The 20740-nt window shown below is 45.4% G+C and overlaps 1 protein-coding gene across 3 annotated transcripts in view; it reads left to right on the top strand.

Moving 5' to 3' along the window:
- LOC135525970 (runt-related transcription factor 3-like) overlaps positions 1–12437 on the top strand; it is a 77493-nt gene extending 65056 nt beyond the window's left edge. For 2 of the 3 annotated variants that reach the window (XM_064953955.1, XM_064953956.1), the window contains exons 7-8: positions 1402–1473; positions 8500–12437. In XM_064953955.1, the coding sequence (XP_064810027.1) occupies positions 1402–1473; positions 8500–9008 (581 nt within the window). In that variant the 3' untranslated portion in view covers positions 9009–12437. The remainder of the gene's footprint in view (positions 1–1401; positions 1474–8499) is intronic. The other variant, XM_064953957.1, reaches the window with a different exon arrangement.
- The last annotated feature ends 8303 nt before the right edge of the window (positions 12438–20740 follow it).

The raw sequence follows: 20740 nt of genomic DNA on the forward strand, positions 1-20740 counted from the left end.
AGCATTTCTCTTTTGCCAAGATAATCCATCCCCCTGACAGGTGTGGCATATCAAGTAGCTGATTAAACAGCATGATCCTTACACAGGTGCACCCTGTGCTGTGGACAATAAAAGGCCACTTTAAAATGTGCAGTTTTGTCACACAACGTCACAGACGTCTCAAGTTTTGAGGGAGTGGCAGTTGGCATGCTGACTGCAGGAATGTCCACCAGAGATGTTGCCAGAGAATTATGTCAATTTCTCTACCATAAGCCGCCTCCAACGTTGTTGGCAGTACGTCCAACCGGCCTCACAACTGCAGACCACGTGTCACCATGCCAGCCCCAGGACTTCCACATCAGGCTTCTTCACTTGCGGTATCGTCTGAGACCAGCCACTCGGACAGCTGATGAAACTGACAAGTATTTTTGTCTGTAATTCTGATTGGCTGAGCCTGGCTCCCCAGTGGGTGTGCCTAGCTCCCAAGTGGGTGGGCCTGCCCAGTCATGAGAAATCAATAGATTAGGACCTAATTTATTCATTTCAATTGACTGATTTCCTTATTTGAACTGTAACTCAGTAAAATCGGTGAAATTGTTGCATGTTGCGTTTATATTTTTGTTCATAACAGGAGATACAGTATATGACTGCCAACATCTAACCGTTTCTCTGCTATCAGTATGTCTGAATCTGTATATGAACTAGTGTTTTTTTGAGAATGTGTGTGCATGTGTTTGCATGTGTGTGCGTGTACAAGTAAAAGCATGTGTGTTTGAGGTCCACGGTTCATTCGTGCAGTTTGGCTTGTAACAATTGCCATATCAATGTCCGAGAGCAAACTAACACTCTTTGCATGTCAAATTGTCAGCTTCCTGCGGTGTGGCCATTGAGTGTGAACCAGGGTCTCACGCGCTGCGCTTGTAAGGATTCTTCACTCCCTGACAGGCTGACTGGACAGGCCAACAAAGACCTCACACCTCCTCCTCCCAGACCCCTGAGAAACCAAAATATCTCTGTTAGCTCCACCAGCCCCTCAGCCCTGTTTTCCCAAGCCCTCGCTCTAGTCTCACTCCAGTGAGAGCTCCCCTTCTGCCCTCCTCTCTGCTCAGTCAGCACAGGCAAGCCTGTCACAGGTAGACAGCCAAACCACCACACTCAGATAGCTTTGACATGTTGCTGGCTTTTTTTAGGGCATTGAAGAGATCTGCACTCCCCTCACTCGAACACAGTACATGCACAGAACCTACAGAATCATAACCGGAAACAATTCTCTCTAATCCTCTTGCGCTTCTACTGTGCATCAGAATTAGAAACACTCATGTAATGAGGTCGTTGTCATACCTGCCCAGACTACAGTAGTGTCAGGCTAGTGTCATGTCTAAATTCTCCTTCATTAACACATACTATCTATGTCCATTGCAGCCCTGTGGTCTGACCAGATTGACCCACCAACTCTGAAGACATGCAAGGTGGAGGACGACCTCAGATGGTCAAGTAAGAGAGATATTATATCTACTCTACCTGGGGCCCCTATCCCAAACTGCTCTACGTCGCCTTACTTCTCACTTGTGCTTTCTCTCTATTGTTGTCGCTCGTTTTTTTTGTTTTGTTGTCTTTCTTTCGGCCTCTCTCATTCACACACCCTCTCGCACAGCGGTAGGAAGTGAACAAGTATCCTGCTCTGGTTGTAGGTGCATTTCAGCGTGAGTCATATCTCTGTGCAGGACCTATATGGGAAAGAGGTTTGCTTGAAGTTGTTTGTTTGTTTCTGAGGCTTAATCATAACATGCCAGGCCCAATCACTGAGCAGTACGAGAGGCGTGGTGAGCAATAAGAGATGGCCATAATTACTAGTCTGAGAAAACAGGCATGAAATGTACAGAGAGGGGATGATTGAGGAGGCTTGGACTACATACACAACATTAGCCTCGCCAATTCACACTGTCCAACATCTTCAGGAGTAGCTGAGAACAACAATTAAGACACTCTGCTTCATATCAATAGTCAGTCAATCATCTCTTTGACAAGGTGGAATTAATATAGAGATAATGGAAGAGCTGGGACTAAGGATATGCAATGGGCGTTCCACTCGTTGTGACATTTTGGGGAATGCGTTTTGGTTTGCCTTCAGAGCTCTGGATCCCAGAACATTCCAAAACACCCCCTTCCTCCCTCCCTCCCTCCCTCCCTGGTGTTTTGGCACTCTTCTTCTCCTGCCCCACAGCCACCCACCCGTTCTCTTCCCAGAAACCACCGAAGCACACTGCACCAGACCTGCTGAGTCATCTGCTTATACACCATTCAATGTTACTCCTTGATGATCTTCATACTAAGCCCCTTCTGTATGACTCATCAATTAGGCTTGTTGTAAAATCATGGTTTTCAAAAGGTTTGATAAGAGAAAGTCCCCGTTGTAAAACACACTTTAGATGTGACTGTCAGTGATTTCCAAACACAATGCAGAAGTTTCATAATTTTTCAATGACTAGAAGATGGAATGTACGCAGAGATGGAATGTATAGATTGACGTATTTACTTTTGACACTATGCGAGCGAGACATTCCCTTGACAGATATTCACTTCAGAACAAAATACTCACAAGGGTGTGAAAAGTGGAATTGGCGTTTAATGGGGACTAACGGTAGTGGGGAGAAGTCCTAATGTCTAATCATGAACTTCATATTCAATTCCAGAGAGACAGAGATTTTTTAACTATTACGATCAATAATAATATCGAAGAGTGCACATGCCACCTGGCCAGAACTCATTGGCCAGCAGCATAACACTCTGCATTCAACTGCTGGCTTGCTTCTGAAGCTACGCAGGTTTGGTTCTGGATGGGAGACCAGATGCTGCTGGAAGTGGTGTTGGAGAGCCAGTCGGATGCACCTTTTCCTCTGGTCTAAAAAAATGCCCCAGGGCGGTGATTGGGGACATTGCCCTGTGTAGTGTGCTGTCTTTCAGATGGGATGTTAAATGGGTGTCCTGACTCTCTGTGGTCACTAAAGATCCCATGGAACTTATTGTAAGAGTAAGGGTGGTAACCCTGGTGTCCTGGCTAAATTCCCAATCTGGCCCTCATGGTCACCTAATCATCCCCAGCTTACAATTGGCTCATTCCTCTCCGCTGTAACTATTCCCCAGGTTGTTGCTGTAAATGAGAATGTGTTCTCAGTCAATTTACCTGGTCAAATAATAATAATAAGTCATAGTAGGAAACAACAGTTGATTTAGTTAACAAACTCATAAATCACATCTGGTTCATTGATGCATTAGGAAAATCTTGGTGTTGTATCATCACAAACTCCCTAATGCCTCAATCGTGTTGATAGGGAGAGCCATGCAAAACCTGCTGGGCTCACATGCTACAGTGGCTGCAATGGAGAGGGCTTTGGGGTTGTTGACCGTGTTGTTCTAGTTCAGAAGAGCCACGGTAAGAGGTGAAGGCTATTTGCATCAGATGCGAAGCTCCAACCCCAAGGCCTGAGCGCTTAAACAAACATCTAAGGATCATTTGTGTTCATTTGTGTCTCCTATTCTTTGGCTTGTGGACCAACATTATTTCCCTGGCAATGTATTTCTTGGCCAAACTTTGACTATTCTTGCAGCGTTTGATCAAGATCTCACTCAGCATTCGTAACATAACTTTTCATTCTAACAACTCATCACCAAAAAATCTAATCTACTCTTAAATCAGTGATGGTCTGGGAAGCATGGGACAGTCACTCCTCTCTGGCTGCGGTCTGAGGGAAGGAGATGAAAGGAGAAGAGATCTCTCTCTCCATCTCTCTCTCTCTCTCTGGGCCAGTCTGGCCTGAGGTTTTCTCCCTCTTTCCCACCCCTCCACTTATTTGCGTGAGACACCATTCCCTGGGCGCTGCTCGTCACAGTTTGCATTCAGCCTGAGTAAACATTTCACAGGTGAGGGCCTGGATTTGCATCCCCCCCACCCCTCCACATACACACACCTCACTGGCGAACTCAGCTCGCCCTTATGTTAACAACCAAAATCAGTTTCTCCCGTAAGCAAATGAGGCAAACCTCCCTCCATATCTGGGTTACACGCTTGACTGTGGACTAGTGGACCTCAGAGAGCAAGCGAGAGAGACAGAGAGAAAGAGATTCCCCCGCTCCTGCGGTGTGGCAGAACTCAATATGGGAACGTGCACACAAGCAAGGGAGCGAGAGAGAGAGAGGAGAGTGAAGGAAAAAAAGGAGCGCGCTAGAACAATGTGTTCTCTATTAAAAAAAAACTTGATTCCCAGCCGCCACCCCTTTTAGAGTGGGAACATCACAGACGGCGGGCCGCACCAACTAGCCCTCTGGGGTCCATCCCCTCTCCTGTCCCTGCAATTTAGTCAACACGTTTCAGCTGAGCCTAATGGAGATCATGTGTTGGGTGGGCCACTGCTACCAGCTAGGCCACATCAGGACCAAAGATCCAACACTACTCCTCCCCTGTACCCACAGCCCCGCTGTTACAACAGCCCCACAGCCCCGCTGTTACAACAGCCCCAGAGCCCCGCTGTTACAACAGCCCCACAGCCCCGCTGTTACAACAGCCCCACAGCCCCGCTGTTACAACAGCCCCACAGCCCCGCTGTTACAACAGCCCCACAGCCCCGCTGTTACAACAGCCCCACAGCCCCGCTGTTACAACAGCCCCAGAGCCCCGCTGTTACAACAGCCCCAGAGCCCCGCTGTTACAACAGCCCCAGAGCCCCGGAGCTTTAGAGCCTCAGCCTATAATTAGCTGGCAGAGAGATGAGGAGGGGGCTGTGTGTAGATCAGGGTAGCTAACAGAAGATTGCAAAACTGTGGTTCTGTGTGTGAGTAGAGAGTTGCTGATCTAGCCATCTCCTCTAGAGGGAGCAGCTGAGCTGCTGAGAGGTAAACCGTGGTGGTGACTGGCTGGCCCACCGCCAAGGTTGTGACGGGACACAACCCCATTAAGGTGTTGTGATAAGTGTCCAGTTGAGTTTCCCCTGACAAAATACAGGAGCCTCTCCCCGCCGCAATTTAGTCAACACGTTTCCACTGGCGACAATTAAATAGAGATCATGTGTGGGGTGGGCCAAAGCCGCCAGAGCCATCAAGTCCCCGTGCCACAGATACAGGCTCCACCCTGAAGCCTATATTTATCAGGGAGACAGAGATGGAGAGAGACAGAGAGAGAGAGAGAGAGAGAGAGAAAGGGAGCTTTTTGGGAGTCCGGTAGGAATTAGTGGGCCGACTCCACTTATACTGAATCAACAGCAGCTGAAGGTTTGGATTTTCTTTGCGTGAAATCAGATACGGGGCCCGACTCTGGTGCCTGGTAGACTCTGGAAAAAGAAACAACACCCCCAACCCTCCTCAGTAACCCCCCTTCATCCGAAAAGGAAGAGATTTTCAACTGCAGAAAATAAATGTGTTCTTGAGAAAAGAAAGCAGGAGCCGTGGAAATTGCAAAGGAACATATTTTTTTGTTGCTGAAAATGGACCCAATTCTCCAGACGTAGGGGAAAGACATTTCAACAAGACTATGGCACGCAAGTTCAGCATCTTCCCCCCTCGGGGCTGTGGCGTGCAAGCGCTTGCTGTTTCACAAATACAGCCTGTCTTTTCTCTGCCATCCAAATCCACATTTTATACTAGAGTCATGTGGGAACACTGAGCCCATCCAAACCAAATCCAGTGGAATTAGACAAACAAATGAGTAGGTTCAGACGGGGGTGGGGGGGGGGGGGCAGGTGCAAGGAACCATGTCACACCTGTTGACAATCACAATGTAGGTTGAGCACTCCCAAGCCACAGCAAAAGACAAGGAAGTCAATCAAATTCCAGGGCATACATGCATACCTGCATACCCACCTTACCCAATAACTAACTATTCATCAGTACACATATGCCATTCTTTCCTATGTACTAGAAAATCACCCATGCTACAGGTCACAAAAAGTTCTACTGACAAGATAAGCATCCAGCCCATTACCCTATGTACATCTAGATTAAAACATACACCGATTCTACAATACATTAGGAACACCTTTTGCCCTCAGAACAGCCTCAATTCGTCGGGGCATGGACTCTACAAGGTGTTGAAAGCGTTCCACAGGGAGGCTGGCCCATGTTGTCTCCAATGCTTCCTACAGTTGTGTCAAGTTGGCTAGATGTCCTTTGGGTGGTGGACCATTCTTGATACACACGGGAAACTGTTGACCTAGCAGCATTGCAGTTCTCGACACACTTAAACGGGTGCTTAAATCTTAAAAGGCACTTAAATCTTTTGTCTTGCCCATTCACCCTCTGAATGGCCCACACACAGAATCCATGTCTCAATTGCCTCAAGACTTAAAAGTCCTTATTTAACATCTTCATCTACACTGATTGAAGTGGATTTAACAAGTGACATCAATAAGGGATCATGGATTCACCTGGTCAGACTATGTCATGGAAAGAGTAGGTGTTCTTAATGTTTTATACATCAATACACTGTGGGCAACAGCATATAGGGAAGGAACAGGATGATTTACATTGCAGTAGGATAGCAAGAGGGGGAGACTTACCAATGATGACACAAAACCAAAATCCATAACAAAGTCTAAATGACAATGCCATAATAAGTCTCAGATATAGGCCTATGCTGCATATTTAATGTCATAAAACATGTATTTCTTATTCCAAAAACCATGGCTTCAGTTACAAGAAAACCGTGAGACGTGACCTAAGAGATGAGTGACAGTTGTCAGGTGTTCTATGGCTCCCGTTGGCCTACTTTCTCAGAGGTGATTGACTGCCGCACCCTGAGCAAACCTTCATTCCTGATTGCCTGCCAAAAAGAAGTGAAACTGATCGAGTAGAGAGTTAAGGTTTAATGTCACGTGCACAAGTACAGTGAAATGCCTATCTTGCAAACTCAATGTAGTATTGAAAATAACCTAACGTAGAACAGAAACCACACAATAAATACAAATTGAAGAACGGGGGAAAGTAAGAAGCTATATACAGGATAAAGATTAGTAGCAGCGTAAACGAAGGTTGTGTGTGACAATGTGTGACTGTGTGTGTGTGTGTGTGTGTGTGTGTGTGTGTGTGTGTGTGTGTGTGTGTGTGGAGTGTCAGTGTGCGTGAGTGGGTCAAGTCCTGAGAGTGTGCATAGAGACAGTCAAAACCCAACTAAAATACAAGGGTAGTCCGTTTAACAGAGATATTAAACGTCAGTTTATTGGTTTACAGAAGCCTACATCACACGGAATGAAGAAGAAAAATCACCGTTGTCAATATTGGTAATTGTAAGTGGAGCCTTTATGGGTTCTCTACCTGACTGATCCAACAGGTAGGCTAGCTGAAGGCCTAGGTGCATACATTCAATGCATGGTGTGTGTATCTGTCCCTGTATGTACCTATCAAACCCAGATACTACAGTACAGTAGGTGGCAGCATGCTGTAGCCAAAACAGCCAGCTACCAGATCAATGGTAGAGAGAGACACACACACACACACAAACGAACTGGCTGACCCTGTATATAGTATGCTTACTTACTTTCTCGTGTTCTTATTTGTATTTCTTGTGTGTTTTTGATCTCTTGTTATTTTTAGTATTACATTCTTATTGATTAGTGCATTGTTGGGGTCAGAGCTGGCAAGAAAGGCATTTCACTGTACGTGACATTAAAACTTGAAACACACACCTTTGGAAAGAACTGCCAAATCAGCCTAACCCTGCAGTCATGCATGTTTTTTGGGGGGGCGGTATGGTGTTGTGTTTAAGGAAATATGCTGGTGACAGGAGCTGCCCCAAATCCCAGCGAGAAAAACTGCAGAGTCAAACCCTTGAGCAAGATCAGTTGAATAAATCAGGGAATGTTTGGCTGTGAAATTTAAGTCAAAACAGCTGGCTTTTGTGTGCTGTGTTACCTATGTGACTACACTTCAGGATAGTTTAGCACTGACAAGAATGTGACATTGAGACGGCTTGCATTACTTTTACAAAATACACAAATACATAGAAATCTCTCTCCCTCCCTCCCTCTGTTTGTCTGAATGGGATGGTTACCTCTTTAGTTTCCTGTTCTCTCATCAGTTTGATGTGCGGTATGTAGAGTTACACAACAGCACACGCTGCACAACAAGCTGGCAGTGTTTACTCAAAGCACCACTCTGCTCTGACAATACCTCTTTTCATTCCTCCAAACAGAGAACGCTGTTCCTGTACATTACTCTAGTTCGGCTGGTAGGGTTCTGTATGTTAAGGCTGAGAGGGAGGACACTCATAACTTCATCTGGTTCACAGAGCTGTGTGGTGATGTGCTGTCACAGCTTGATGTCTCAGTTTATTACTTGTAGCTAGTGTTTGCAGGGTTGTGGACTGGAGGCCCCACACTGTCAGTTGGGGATGTGGTACTTCACTACAGCTTCCTGTCAAAGGAAGGAACTCTGTCCCTATCTCACTTTGACTCTGAAACATTTCCATGAGTTTGATCTATGTGCGCCAGGAGTTTCTAAACCAAATCTGTCGTGTCTCTCTCCCTCGCTCAGGTCCCACCGCTGACCTCTTCCCCCAGAGGACCACCTTCCCTTCTCTGTCCCCGCTGACCGACCCCCGTTTCTCAGACCCACGTATGCACTACCCAGGGGCCTTCACCTACTCAGCCAACCCCTCCAGCACGGGCATCGGAGGCCTCAGTGTGACAGGCATGTCCGCCTCCTCCCGCTACCACACCTACCTGCCCCCGCCCTACCCTGGAAACCAGAACCAGGGCAGCCACTTCCAGTCCAACTCCTCCCCCTACCACCTGTACTATGGCACCGGGTCCGGCTCCTACCAGTTCTCCATGGTGGGCCCGGCCGGGACCGGGGGTGAGCGTTCCCCCACCCGCCTGCTGCCTTGCTCTGGAGTCTCAGCCTCTGGAGGGGGCAACAGCCTGATGAACCAGGGCCTGAACAACCAGAGCGAGGGGGTGGAGGCAGACGGCAGCCACAGCAACTCCCCCACGGCCATGAGCGGCTCTGGACGCATGGACGAGTCTGTCTGGAGGCCTTATTGACTGTCAGACAGCTAGAGGAAATGCAGGAGAGAGAAGAGAGAAAGAGCAAAAGTAAAGAAGATGAACAAACAAAAAAAGATGAATCCTCCCCCAAAAATAAATGCTGCATGTTTGTATTTTATTTCTCGCGCACTCGCTTCGTACCCTTTTCCTAGTTGACCAAAGACATTCACTGTCTGCCAGGATGCCATGGCCAGAGATTGCCTTTATGCAAGCCATGGGTATATCCTGCACTGTGACAGGGACTACTCTCTGAGGCTCTGAAACCATACAAATCTCATGCTTTTCAATTGATGAGTAAGAAATGCAAAATAACTGTAAATAGATGTTATGGTGTTAGAACAAAAAGCCCTAGTAATATATCAGGATCTCTTGACAAACAGGTACATGCTTACCAAAGACTATGAAAGGCAAAACCTTCATAGCCATTCACTCTATGCAGCTGATGAACTGAAAGAAATGCCAGTGCTATTGTGGTTAACTAGCCAACACGACCAAAACGATCCTTTTCCCTCAGATGACAGTACCTTGCTTGGCATTACAAGCTAAGCATCCAGACCAGTGACTGTACCGCCTCAACGGCCTTTCACTGTCAGGTGATAACAGAGGTCAAATATGATGTTTGCTTCACGAGTGTCTCAGAACCTGCCCTAGATGGCTTGTGGCTGTATTGCTAATGTAACATAACAGTTGATTCTGAAGCTTTTATTTGGTGTGAGGTTTGGAGATTCACCCTTCAGTCCATGAATCATCATTAAAAACAATACATGGTCTCAAAGTAATTCTGCATTGCTTGACAATTTAATGTACTATTTGTACTGATGTCTGAGTGAAGCTCCCCTGTAAAGTTGTTAATGTATTGATAATCTATGCAGTAGAATAGCTGATATTTTGAAGACTGTACAGGACATTAGCAGATTTTTTTTTTTTTTTTTGAAGCAGGAATTTTATGGATTCCTTTTGTTTTAGTTTGTTGGACTGTTTTCTTTATTTTTACTTATGATATATACACTGAGTGTACAAAACATTAAGAACACCTGCTCTTTCCATGACAGACTGACCTGCTGAATCTATGATCCCTTATTGATGTCACTTGTTAAATCCACTTCAAATCAGTGTAGATGAAGGGGAGGAGAAGGATTTTTAGGCCTTGAGACAATTGAGACATGGATTGTGTATGTGTGCCACTCAGAGGGTGAATTGGCAAGACAAAATATGAAAGTGCCTTTGAATGGGGTATGGTAGTAGGCTCATCGGTTTGTGTCAAGAACTGCAACATTGCTGGGTTTTTCACGCTCAACAGTTTCCAGTGTGTATCAAGAATGGTCCACCACCCAAAGGACATCCAGCCAACTTCATAAAACTATGGGAAGCATTGGTGCCAACATGGGCCAGAATCCCTGGGGAACGCTCTCAACACCTTGTAGAGTCCATGGCCCGACAAATTGAGGCACAATATTAGGAAGGTGTTGTTAATGTTTTGTACACTCAGTGCTTTTTTTCATTCTGTATGCAAACTGTTTTAGTATAGTATGTTTGAACTGGATAACACAGTTTACTTTTTTATATTTATTTGAGCCAAATTTAAGGAAATGTTCACTTATGCCCAAAATCATTTAGCATTCTCTCCAACTTCTCTTTTTATATAACTATTTTGTTCATTTGTTGTTTAATATAAAAATTTGAATCTGTGTAATATATTGCTCCTAAATTATGAAAAAAATACACTTCTATTGTTATTATTTTGTATTCCAATGTAGCGTAGATGCACTAAAAACTTTCATGATATTCCACCATCAGAACCACAGATCTCAGCATTCATTTCACCAATCACATTACTTATAAAGATTAAAGATCCCCCACCCCCCCCAGCCTCCTTAAGGCCCCAAAGTCATCGCAAAAAAAACATTTTTTTTGCACTGTTCTAAACATTCAATTATCATAATAAACTTATGTACACAGATTTTCCTTTCAGAGAGAGAAAAAAATGGTTAAATACCTAAGGCACACAGTTGTCAATCCAACCCACATTATGTGGCTATGCAGATCTTGTTTCTTTGTATATCAGACAAAGATACTAACCTGCACGAAGAACGACTGAAACCTCAGACTTTAATTGGCTTCATCTCAAACCATTTTGGCATGTCTGAATAAACTGACTCACAAAACATTAGAGATGAAGTGAGCTCATTTTCAAATGCACACACACACACACGCCGCTCATACGAGAACAAGCTTCTGATATCCTTACTAGAACCACAGTAGATTGAGCAGTGACAGAGGTAAAGGTACAAGTCTGCACATTCTCACAGTCTCAAGGGCCTTTCCCAATGCTGTCGCAGCCATGATCCCTGTACCCCAGGGGGACACCTAAAGTAGGGATGAAGATAAGGGAGGTCAAAGTGGGATCCTCTTACCAACAACATGGGCAATCCTAACAAAAAAACAAGCCCCTTTGTTCTTCATGAGTTGTGAGTCCTTTGAAGCCTTTATAAACGGGATCTCTCTCCATCCTATTGTAATTTACTGCTCATTAGTGCCAGCAGCTCATGGCTCTGCCCAGGATTAAGATATTGTCAGGACAGAGCATCTTTGTATGAGCTGTGTTAAAGCCACTGAATTAAGTCATGGTGTCAGGTTCTCATGTTACAAACTGGCAGAGTTTTTTTTTGTGATAAGGAGGAGGATGAGACTTGTTGGGGCTTCTTGGGAGCCCATGTTCTACCATTTAGGGATGGTTAATCACATACAGTATCTACTTCCCTATGCCTTATTCTTGTTCAAGACCATCAATAATATCAATATTCATTCCTATCTCCTGGTGAGTGGAGGGAAAACATTGCATGTCCTAGACTGTGTTCCTACTCATCCCTTTGGGTTTGAAGGCCTAACTTTAAATTGGGCAAAATTCATGCAGCTATGAGAAACCAAAGATGTACCTGATATGATGTGGTTATATCAAAACCAAAGAAATGCCTGTAATATTGTTCCATTGCAAGTTTGGATCTGTTGTTTTACACAAATTGTTTGTGGTAACTTTTGTAAAGCCTTGGTTGGTTTCCAAGATCTGTCGAAAACATGTCCACAACTCTTATGAAAGAGGTTGTGCGTATATCATATGACATTTGCAAAACAGGGAGGCCAAATGATACAATGTAATTGTATTTTATTTTCTGTTTTTCTGTTTTATTTTCTGTTGGATCTTTTGATGTTTATTTTAAAGAAGCTCCTCTTCATTTTGTTATACCATAATGTTAATTCATTTTGCTCTCTTTCCTTTTTCTTAATGCTCAAAGCATGTATGTCTGAAGCTGATATGTTAATTTAATTTTCATCCATGTAATATCTTTAAAGACTGTATTAAGTGCTTGTAAAGTGTGCGGAAAATGTAGTTTTTAACAATTTTCATTAAAAAAAACATCAATTTCAGCTTTTTCTCGTGATCGTTGTTTTTATTCTAATTCTAATATAGCCTAGTAGCCTAGTGGTTAGAGCATTGGACTAGTAACCGGAAGGTTGCAAGTTCAAATCCCCGAGCTGACAAGGTACAAATCTGTCGCTCTGCCCCTGAACAGGCAGTTAACCCACTGTTCCTAGGCCATCATTGAAAATAAGAAATTGATCTTAACTGACTTGCCTAGTTAAATAAAGGTAAAATAAAAAAGTTATGTCAACACAAGTTATAACACAATAGCACAATAGAACCATTGAGTAATACTGGAGGGGTCTCAAATATTTACGGCCAAATTCTTCAACATGATTAGCTTCACTGCAAAGACATTCCACTGGATAATACTTCTTCAATTCTGACATACAATATTGAAAAGTCTGGATTGTAAATACCTCTATGGTTAGCAAAGGGAAGGTGTTGAAAGTGAACACGGTAATACGTAGGCAAAGGTTATAATTCAACCCCTAGAAATGCAAACAGGATCACCTCAGCAGACTAATGGGTACAAAGCAGGAAAACATCTCAAAGTTTAATCAAACTCAATGCATTCTAATTCATTACTTTCTGGCAAATTATGTTCTCATCCAATGCCCTCTTAGGCTTAGACCCAGAAATACAAAACCCTTCTCTCTGTGTTGTCATCTCATCATCTCAATGGTGGTGCATTACCCAAGCCTACCCTCTTAATTATCCCCCAGTCTACCATCAGTACGCCTCTCATTGGCAAATTACCCACACTCCTCAGTGCCTCACAAACGCCACAGCTGTCAACACGGCAGTACCCAGGGCGTACGTCCCAGGAATCCGACACCAACCTGGCAATCTCAGCACAGTGCACCTTGGCAAGTTGTCACTTGTTAAAAAAACAAAAGAGTCAAAGTTAGGAATGTCGGCGTTCTTTTCCACTGTAAGGTTGGGTGTTAATTTATGCAGTGCTGATGGCATCTATTTGGGCCATTTGATGTCTGCCCACAGGATTAAACACACTCTCTCGTAGGGTGGTCTGATATCAGTTCTGTGGTTAACCTGAAATACAATGCCCACAATCTCTAACTCTTAAACTAGTTCTACCTTTTGAGATGCCATGAAAAGGTCCGCTGCTTCCTTCACTCCCTTGTTTCTTTCTCCCTCCCTGGTATGCTGCTTTCTCCCTCTTCCTTTTTTACCTTTAAACTCTTTCTTCTCTTCCCAAGCTACTCTTTTCTCTCATCTCCTCTTTTACTCTCTCCTTTCTTTTCACCGTACTGATGTAGGATCTTAATTTCATCACCACGTTGAGGGAGAACTTTCCTGCTATGCTGGAAACTAAAAACTTGAGGTTTAAAAAGGCTTCTGAAGTTTGTAATTTCTAATTAGAAATTTCAGACTTGATTTTCCCTTACAAAAAAATTATCAAACCCTACAAAAATATCCATTACTTACTCCCCATAATAATTCATATTTCCTGTTGCTGCAGGATAATTTTCCTGCTGTAGCAAACTGACTCAAATTAAGATCCTACATCTGTATGGGTTTAGCTCTGTCAGGCCTTCTGTGGGCAACAATGCCTCAGGATGCGCACACACAGGCTCCAGACAACACTGCATTCAATTAACTCAGAACACCCCCCCCCCCACACACACACACACACACAGAATCCCCGCTGACAGATCTCACACCGGTTAGATTCTCACACAGAAAGAGTGGCGCTCCACTTCACAGTGTATGACAGATCTGTGCTGTCTTAAACACTCCCATCCACTTCCTTTAGTCTCATCACAAAGCCAGTGTCCCTCCACGCTGCTCCCCCACGGCTCAGGAAATACAAAGAGAAGATGGTAAGCTTTCAATTAGCTAGAGCTCTGGGGAATTTTACAGCTGTTTTCACACACTCTGTGAGCATGTGCTTCACATGTGAGGGCCAGAAGAACTCCCATCTGGCTTTGGCTTTGTCATAGACATACGACGAGAAGAGTTCAGTGTTTTTAATGTTCCCTCTGTTCCCTCGTTGTTGCCCTCTTCCTAAAACTGTAGCTCTCCATGAAGACGGGAAACACACTCAAAGTTGAATGGATGTGATAGAAGTCAGACGGCTTGATGAATGGTCTTACAGTATGAGGAGATTGGGAGATTTATTCTTCAGTGAGCAATCCCACAGATACATGGCAATCAAACATACTGGTACACAAACACCAAAATGCATGTGAGCAAACACACAACTCATCAGCTAGATGACAGTAATACAACATAAAACTTTGGATTACGGTATGTAACCCCGGTTCTCTGAAGGAGACATCTCACCATTGGACATGTCCTCTTTTGTGGGTCTTTGGTTGAAGCCTTTTTCAATCACGCCTAACAGACCAATCAGGCTCTGCATGTCTATATAACACCCAGCACTGCTCTAGTTTCCTCATTCTAAGAACCACCTCTTACACGATTTGTGCAAGAGGGTAAATCTTGTGAGATGTCTCCCTCATCTTCTTCACAGAACCGGGGTTAAATACCGTAACCCAAAGTTCTCTTTCAGTCGACTAAGTTCGATATCTCACTATGGGACACTTGCAAAAATTCCCGATAGCCAATAGCTCGTTTCCTGAAAAGCCTGTTGTGGTACATAATAATGTACATAATCCATCCTACTCAGCTCCAGCGCCAAGGAGTGTGTGTACCAGGGAGGGCGCAGTAACGTCCAGGCAATAGAACCTCACAAAAGTGTGAGGGGAAGTCCAACTAGCGGCAGCACATGTCTCCAAGACAGATGCCTCTGAACAGTGCCCTTGACGTGGCAATTCCTCTAGTGGAATGTGCCTGGACAACCAGGGGAGACTGCAATCCCCGACAACTGTACGCCTTGGCGATAGCCTCCAATGGGAGAGGCATTGTTTGAACCAGAGGCATTGTTTGAACCTGTTGTTTTGACAAAGCAAAACAACTGTTGGTCACAACGCCAGAATGGCCTCGTCCTGTCCATGTAGATGCGTCGCTGCTCTGGAGAAAGGAACGGTGGATGGTGGAGGAGACAGAGGTCAGTGACTTGACTACTATAAGTCATGGGAATGATCGCAGGAATGAACGCAGCGTTAGGACAAATCATAACCTTGGAGTAGTCTGGGGCAAACTGAGTGCATGAAGGATGAACTGAGAGCGCATGAAGGCCGCTAAACGCACTTGGCCGTAGCCAAGGCGAGCAACAGGGCTGTCTTATAAGACAGAGTCTTAAGAGCCACTGTCTCCAGGGGTTCAAAGTGATTGCCTGTAAGTGCATCCTGAACCAGTCCCAAGTCCCATGGTGGGGCAAGTGGCTTGGAGACTGGACGAAGACGGCACGCTCCCTTCATAAAATGCCAAACCAGAGGGTGTGCCCCAATCGTCGTCTCACCTCGTCCTACATGGAAGGCTGAAATCGCCACCAAGTAGACCTTAACGACAAAGGCCTTGCCCTTGTCACTACTTTGTGCATGAAGGCTCTCACAGTAGGGCAGAACAGCCTTATGGGTCTCTCCAGCATTGAAGTGCTGATAGACACTTTGCAGAGAGAAGCACGCGCCTGTGCCAGTGGAGAGACAGGTCCAAGCAGAGTGAGGTCACCCAATGCTCCTCATGAGGAGAAGACCAAGCAGAACTACCACAATCATGGAGGCCATGAGCCCAAGAAGACTCAGACACATCCAGTACATGACTGATGTTCCCAGGCAAACTCAGAGGCAGTGACGAAAAGCCGTCGCTCTCGCCACGTCGAAGGCATACCTTAGATATCTCCTGTGTGCAGGATAAACTCTGATTTGGAAATAAGCATCCTTGAGGTCTGTGGTGAACCACTCATTTGGCAGAATTTAATCTAACAGCATGTGATGTGTTAGCATCAAAGCCCTGGGAGCTTCCTCTCTCAGAACCATTCAAACGGCTCTCTGAGGACGCAACCCGCTTACCCTTGTGGACTGCACTATTCCCATGAAACATGGGGGGCCCCTGCGAATTGTAGTCTGTACTCCTGGTCTACGGTGAGTAGGACTGCACACTCATGCCACTGCTCTCTGTGAGGAGCAAGGGAACCGGCCTGTCCTCTGGGGGGGACAGGGGAGCAAAACAATCATCCTCGGCCGTGGGCCTGGATGTGATGGAAACTCTTTATTTGAGAACTGAACTTGGGGAACAGTGGTGCTGACCCGCCCCAACGAGGGTTTATGGATCTTGAGGTGGGGGGCGTCCATGCTACACCGCTGCCGTGTGTGACCTGTCGCAGGACTCCCGAGGAGACTGGCCTTTCTTTTCCTAGCCACCGTGCTTCTACACCTACATTGCTTGCTGTTTGGGGTTTTAGGCTGGGTTTCTGTACAATACTTTGAGATATCAGCTGATGTAAGAAGGGCTATATAAATGAATGTGATTTGATTTGGTCGGAAGGTCAGAGGAGGAGCCGCCGCACCTTGTGCTCGGTGTGCCGCTTCTTCCCCTTCCCTTTAGATAGAAGGGATCTCCGCTGCTCGTTGCTTGGAGTGAGGCCTGTGTCCTGAGGCACCATGTTTCTGGTGAGCGGACTGAGTCTGTCCCTGGGTCGGAGCTGCCAGAGAAGGCTGCTGAGGCTTCTTAGGGATCCTCCAGTTCTGTGAGGGAGGCCTCATTGTGACAAACTGGGAGAACGTGGGCTTCTAGGGCTTTGTTTCTGTAGTATCAGGAAGCCCCAAGCCTCAATCTCCTTTTTCTTAGACTCAAACCTGGTGGGATCAATCTGTCCATTCAGGATCTTCCCCTTCTCAGACACCCTTGCGTTGTTCAACCAGAGGGCTCTCTGGCCGACGTTTGTGTGCGCCATGACCCTCCCAGAAGCCTCAGCGGTACACTTGAGGGTCCAGGTGGTATGGTCGGCAAGGTGATTTTGCTGCATTAGCTTCTCAAATCAAATCAAATTTTATTTGTCACATACACATGGTTAGCAGATGTTAATGCGAGTGTAGCGAAATGCTTGTGCTTCCAGTTCCGACAATGCAGTAATAACCAACAAGTAATCTAACTAACAATTCCAAAACTAATTTCTTATACACAGTGTAATGGGATAAAGAATATGTACATAAAGATATGAATGAGTGATGGTGCAGAGCAGCATAGGCAAGATACAGTAGATGGTATCGAGTAGAGTATATACATATGAGATGAGTATGTAAACAAAGTGGCATAGATAAAGTGGCTAGTGATACATGTATTACATAAGGATGCAGTAGATGATAGAGTACAGTATATACGTATACATATGAGATGAATAATGTAGGGTATGTAAACATTATATTAGGTAGCATTGTTTAAAGTGGCTAGTGATATATTTTACATCCTTTCCCATCAATTCCCATTATTGAAGTGGCTGGAGTTGAGTCAGTGTGTTGGCAGCAGCCACTCAATGTTAGTGGTTGCTGTCCTCTTAGAGATCGGGCTACTTTTTTCAACATTCTGTTAAAAATCGCGCAACATTTCAACGTCCTGCTACTCATGCCAGGAATATAGTATATGCATATGATTAGTATGTGTGCATAGAAAACACTCTGAAGTTTCTAGAACTGGTTCAATGGTGTCTGTGACTATAACAGAACGAGTTCCGTGGTCAAAATCGCCAGAAAACCTGGTCACTAAATCGACGGAGAAAAAATCAATCCGCCAGTCCATGTATTGTCTATTGGAAGGAAAAATACTTAAGGCTGAGGATACAGTTCCTATAGCTTCCACACGATGTCGCCAGTGTTGTGATTTCGATTCAACTAAATCGTTGGTCATCTGAGTAATAGCCACATCCGGTTGTCAAGTCCACAGCTGTAAACAATGGAGCCGGAAAAGTTGACTACGTTTCCCAAACTTGTGCCTATTGAATACAGATCGCTCCGTGATCAATTTGATCGTTTATTAACGTTTAGTAATACCTAAAGTTGGATTACAGAAGTAGTTTGAAGTGTTTTGTCAAAGTTTATAGGCAACTTTTTTAATTTTAAAAAATAACGTCGCATTTAAAAAATGTTTTTACTGGATATGACGGTCTTCATAAATGGACATTTTGGGTACACAAGGACCGATTTAATAAAAAAAAAGACCCAATTGTGATGTTTATGGGACATATAGGAGTGCCAACAAAGAATCTCGTCAAAGGTAATGAATGTTTTATATTTTATTTCTACGTTTTGTGTAGCGCCGGCTACGCTAATTCCTTTGTTTACGTCCCCTTCTGGTATTTCGGGGTGTTGCCTGCTATCAGACAATAGCTACTCATGCTTTCGCCGAAAAGTATTTTACAAATCTGACTCGTTGGCTAGATTCACAACGAGTGTAGCTTGAATTGACTACCCTGCATGTGAATTTTAATGAACGTTTGAGTTTTAACGAGTGCTATTAGCATTTGGCGTAGCGCATTTGCATTTATTGTTGGCAGGGGGTGCGGTTGCATCCCGGGTGGGCCAGACAGGTTAACAGTCTGATGGCCTTGAGATAGAAGCTGTTTTTCAGTCTCTCGGTCCCAGCTTTGATGCACCTGTACTGATCTCGCCTTCTGGATGATAGCGGGGTGAACAGGCAGTGGCTCGGGTGGGTGTTGTCCTTAATGATCTTTGTGGCCTTCCTGTAACATCGGGTGGTGTAGGTGTCCTGGAGGGCAGGTAGATTGCCCCCGGTGATACGTTGTGCAGACCTCACTACCCTCTGGAGAGCCTTACGGTTGTGGGCGGAGCAGTTGCCGTACCAGGCGGTGATACAGCCCGCCAGGATGCTCTCGATTGTGCATCTGTAGAAGTTTGTGAGTGCTTTTGGTGACAAGACAAATTTCTTCAGCCTCCTGAGGTTGAAGAGGCGCTGCTGCGCCTTCTTCACGATGCTGCCTGTGTGAGTGGACCAATTCAGTTTGTCTGTGATGTGTATGCCGAGGAACTTAAAACTTACTACCCTCTCCACTACTGTTCCATTGATGTGGATAGGGGAGTGTTCCCTCTGCTGTTTCCTGAAGTCCACAATCATCTCCTTAGTTTTGTTGACATTAAGTGTGAGGTTATTGCCCTGACACCACACTCCGAGGGCCCTCACCTCCTCCCTGTAGGCCGTCTCGTCGTTGTTGGTAATCAAGCCTACCACTGTTGTGTCTTCCGCAAACTTGATGATTGAGTTGGAGGCGTGCGTTGCCGCGCAGTCGTGGGTGAACAGGGAGTACAGGAGAGGGCTCAGAACGCACCCTTGTGGGGCCCCAGTGTTGAGGATCAGCGGGGTGGAGATGTTGTTGCCTACCCTCACCACCTGGGGGCGGCCCGTCAGGAAGTCCAGTACCCAGTTGCACAGGGCGGGGTCGAGACCCAGGGTCTCGAGCTTGATGACGAGCTTGGAGGGTACTATGGTGTTAAATGCCGAGCTGTAGTCGATGAACAGCATTCTCACATAGGTATTCCTCTTGTCCAGATGGGTTAGGGCAGTGTGCAGTGTGGTTGAGATTGCGTCGTCTGTGGACCAATTTGGGCGGTAAGCAAATTGGAGTGGGTCTAGGGTGTCAGGTAGGGTGGAGGTGATATGGTCCTTGACTAGTCTCTCAAAGCACTTCATGATGACGGAAGTGAGTGCTATGAGGCGGTAGTCGTTTAGCTCAGTTACCTTAGCTTTCTTGGGAACAGGAACAATGGTGGCCCTCTTGAAGCATGTGGGAACAGCAGATTGGTATAGGGATTGATTGAATATGTCCGTAAACACACCAGCCAGCTGGTCTGCGCATGCTCTGAGGGCGCGGCTGGGGATGCCGTCTGGGCCTGCGGCCTTGCGAGGGTTAACACGTTTAAATGTTTTACTCACCTCGGCTGCAGTGAAGGAGAGACCGCATGTTTCCGTTGCAGGCCGTGTCAGTGGCACTGTATTGTCCTCAAAGCGGGCAAAAAAGTTATTTAGTCTGCCTGGGAGCAAGACATCCTGGTCCGTGACTGAGCTGGATTTATTCTTATAGTCCGTGATTGACTGTAGACCCTGCCACATACCTCTTGTGTCTGAGCCGTTGAAATGAGATTCTACATTGTCTCTATACTGACGCTTAGCTTGTTTGATAGCCTTATGGAGGGAATAGCTGCACTGTTTGTATTCGGTCATATTACCAGTCACCTTGCCCTGATTAAAAGCAGTGGTTCGCGCTTTCAGTTTCACGCGAATGCTGCCATCAATCGACGGTTTCTGGTTAGGGAATGTTTTAATCGTTGCTATGGGAACGACATATTCAACGCACGTTCTAATGAACTCGCACACCGAATCAGCGTATTCGTCAATGTTGTTGCCTGACGCAATACAAAACATGTCCCAG

Source organism: Oncorhynchus masou, chromosome 32, assembly GCF_036934945.1.
Source record: "Oncorhynchus masou masou isolate Uvic2021 chromosome 32, UVic_Omas_1.1, whole genome shotgun sequence".
NCBI classification, from domain to species: Eukaryota; Metazoa; Chordata; class Actinopteri; order Salmoniformes; family Salmonidae; genus Oncorhynchus; species Oncorhynchus masou.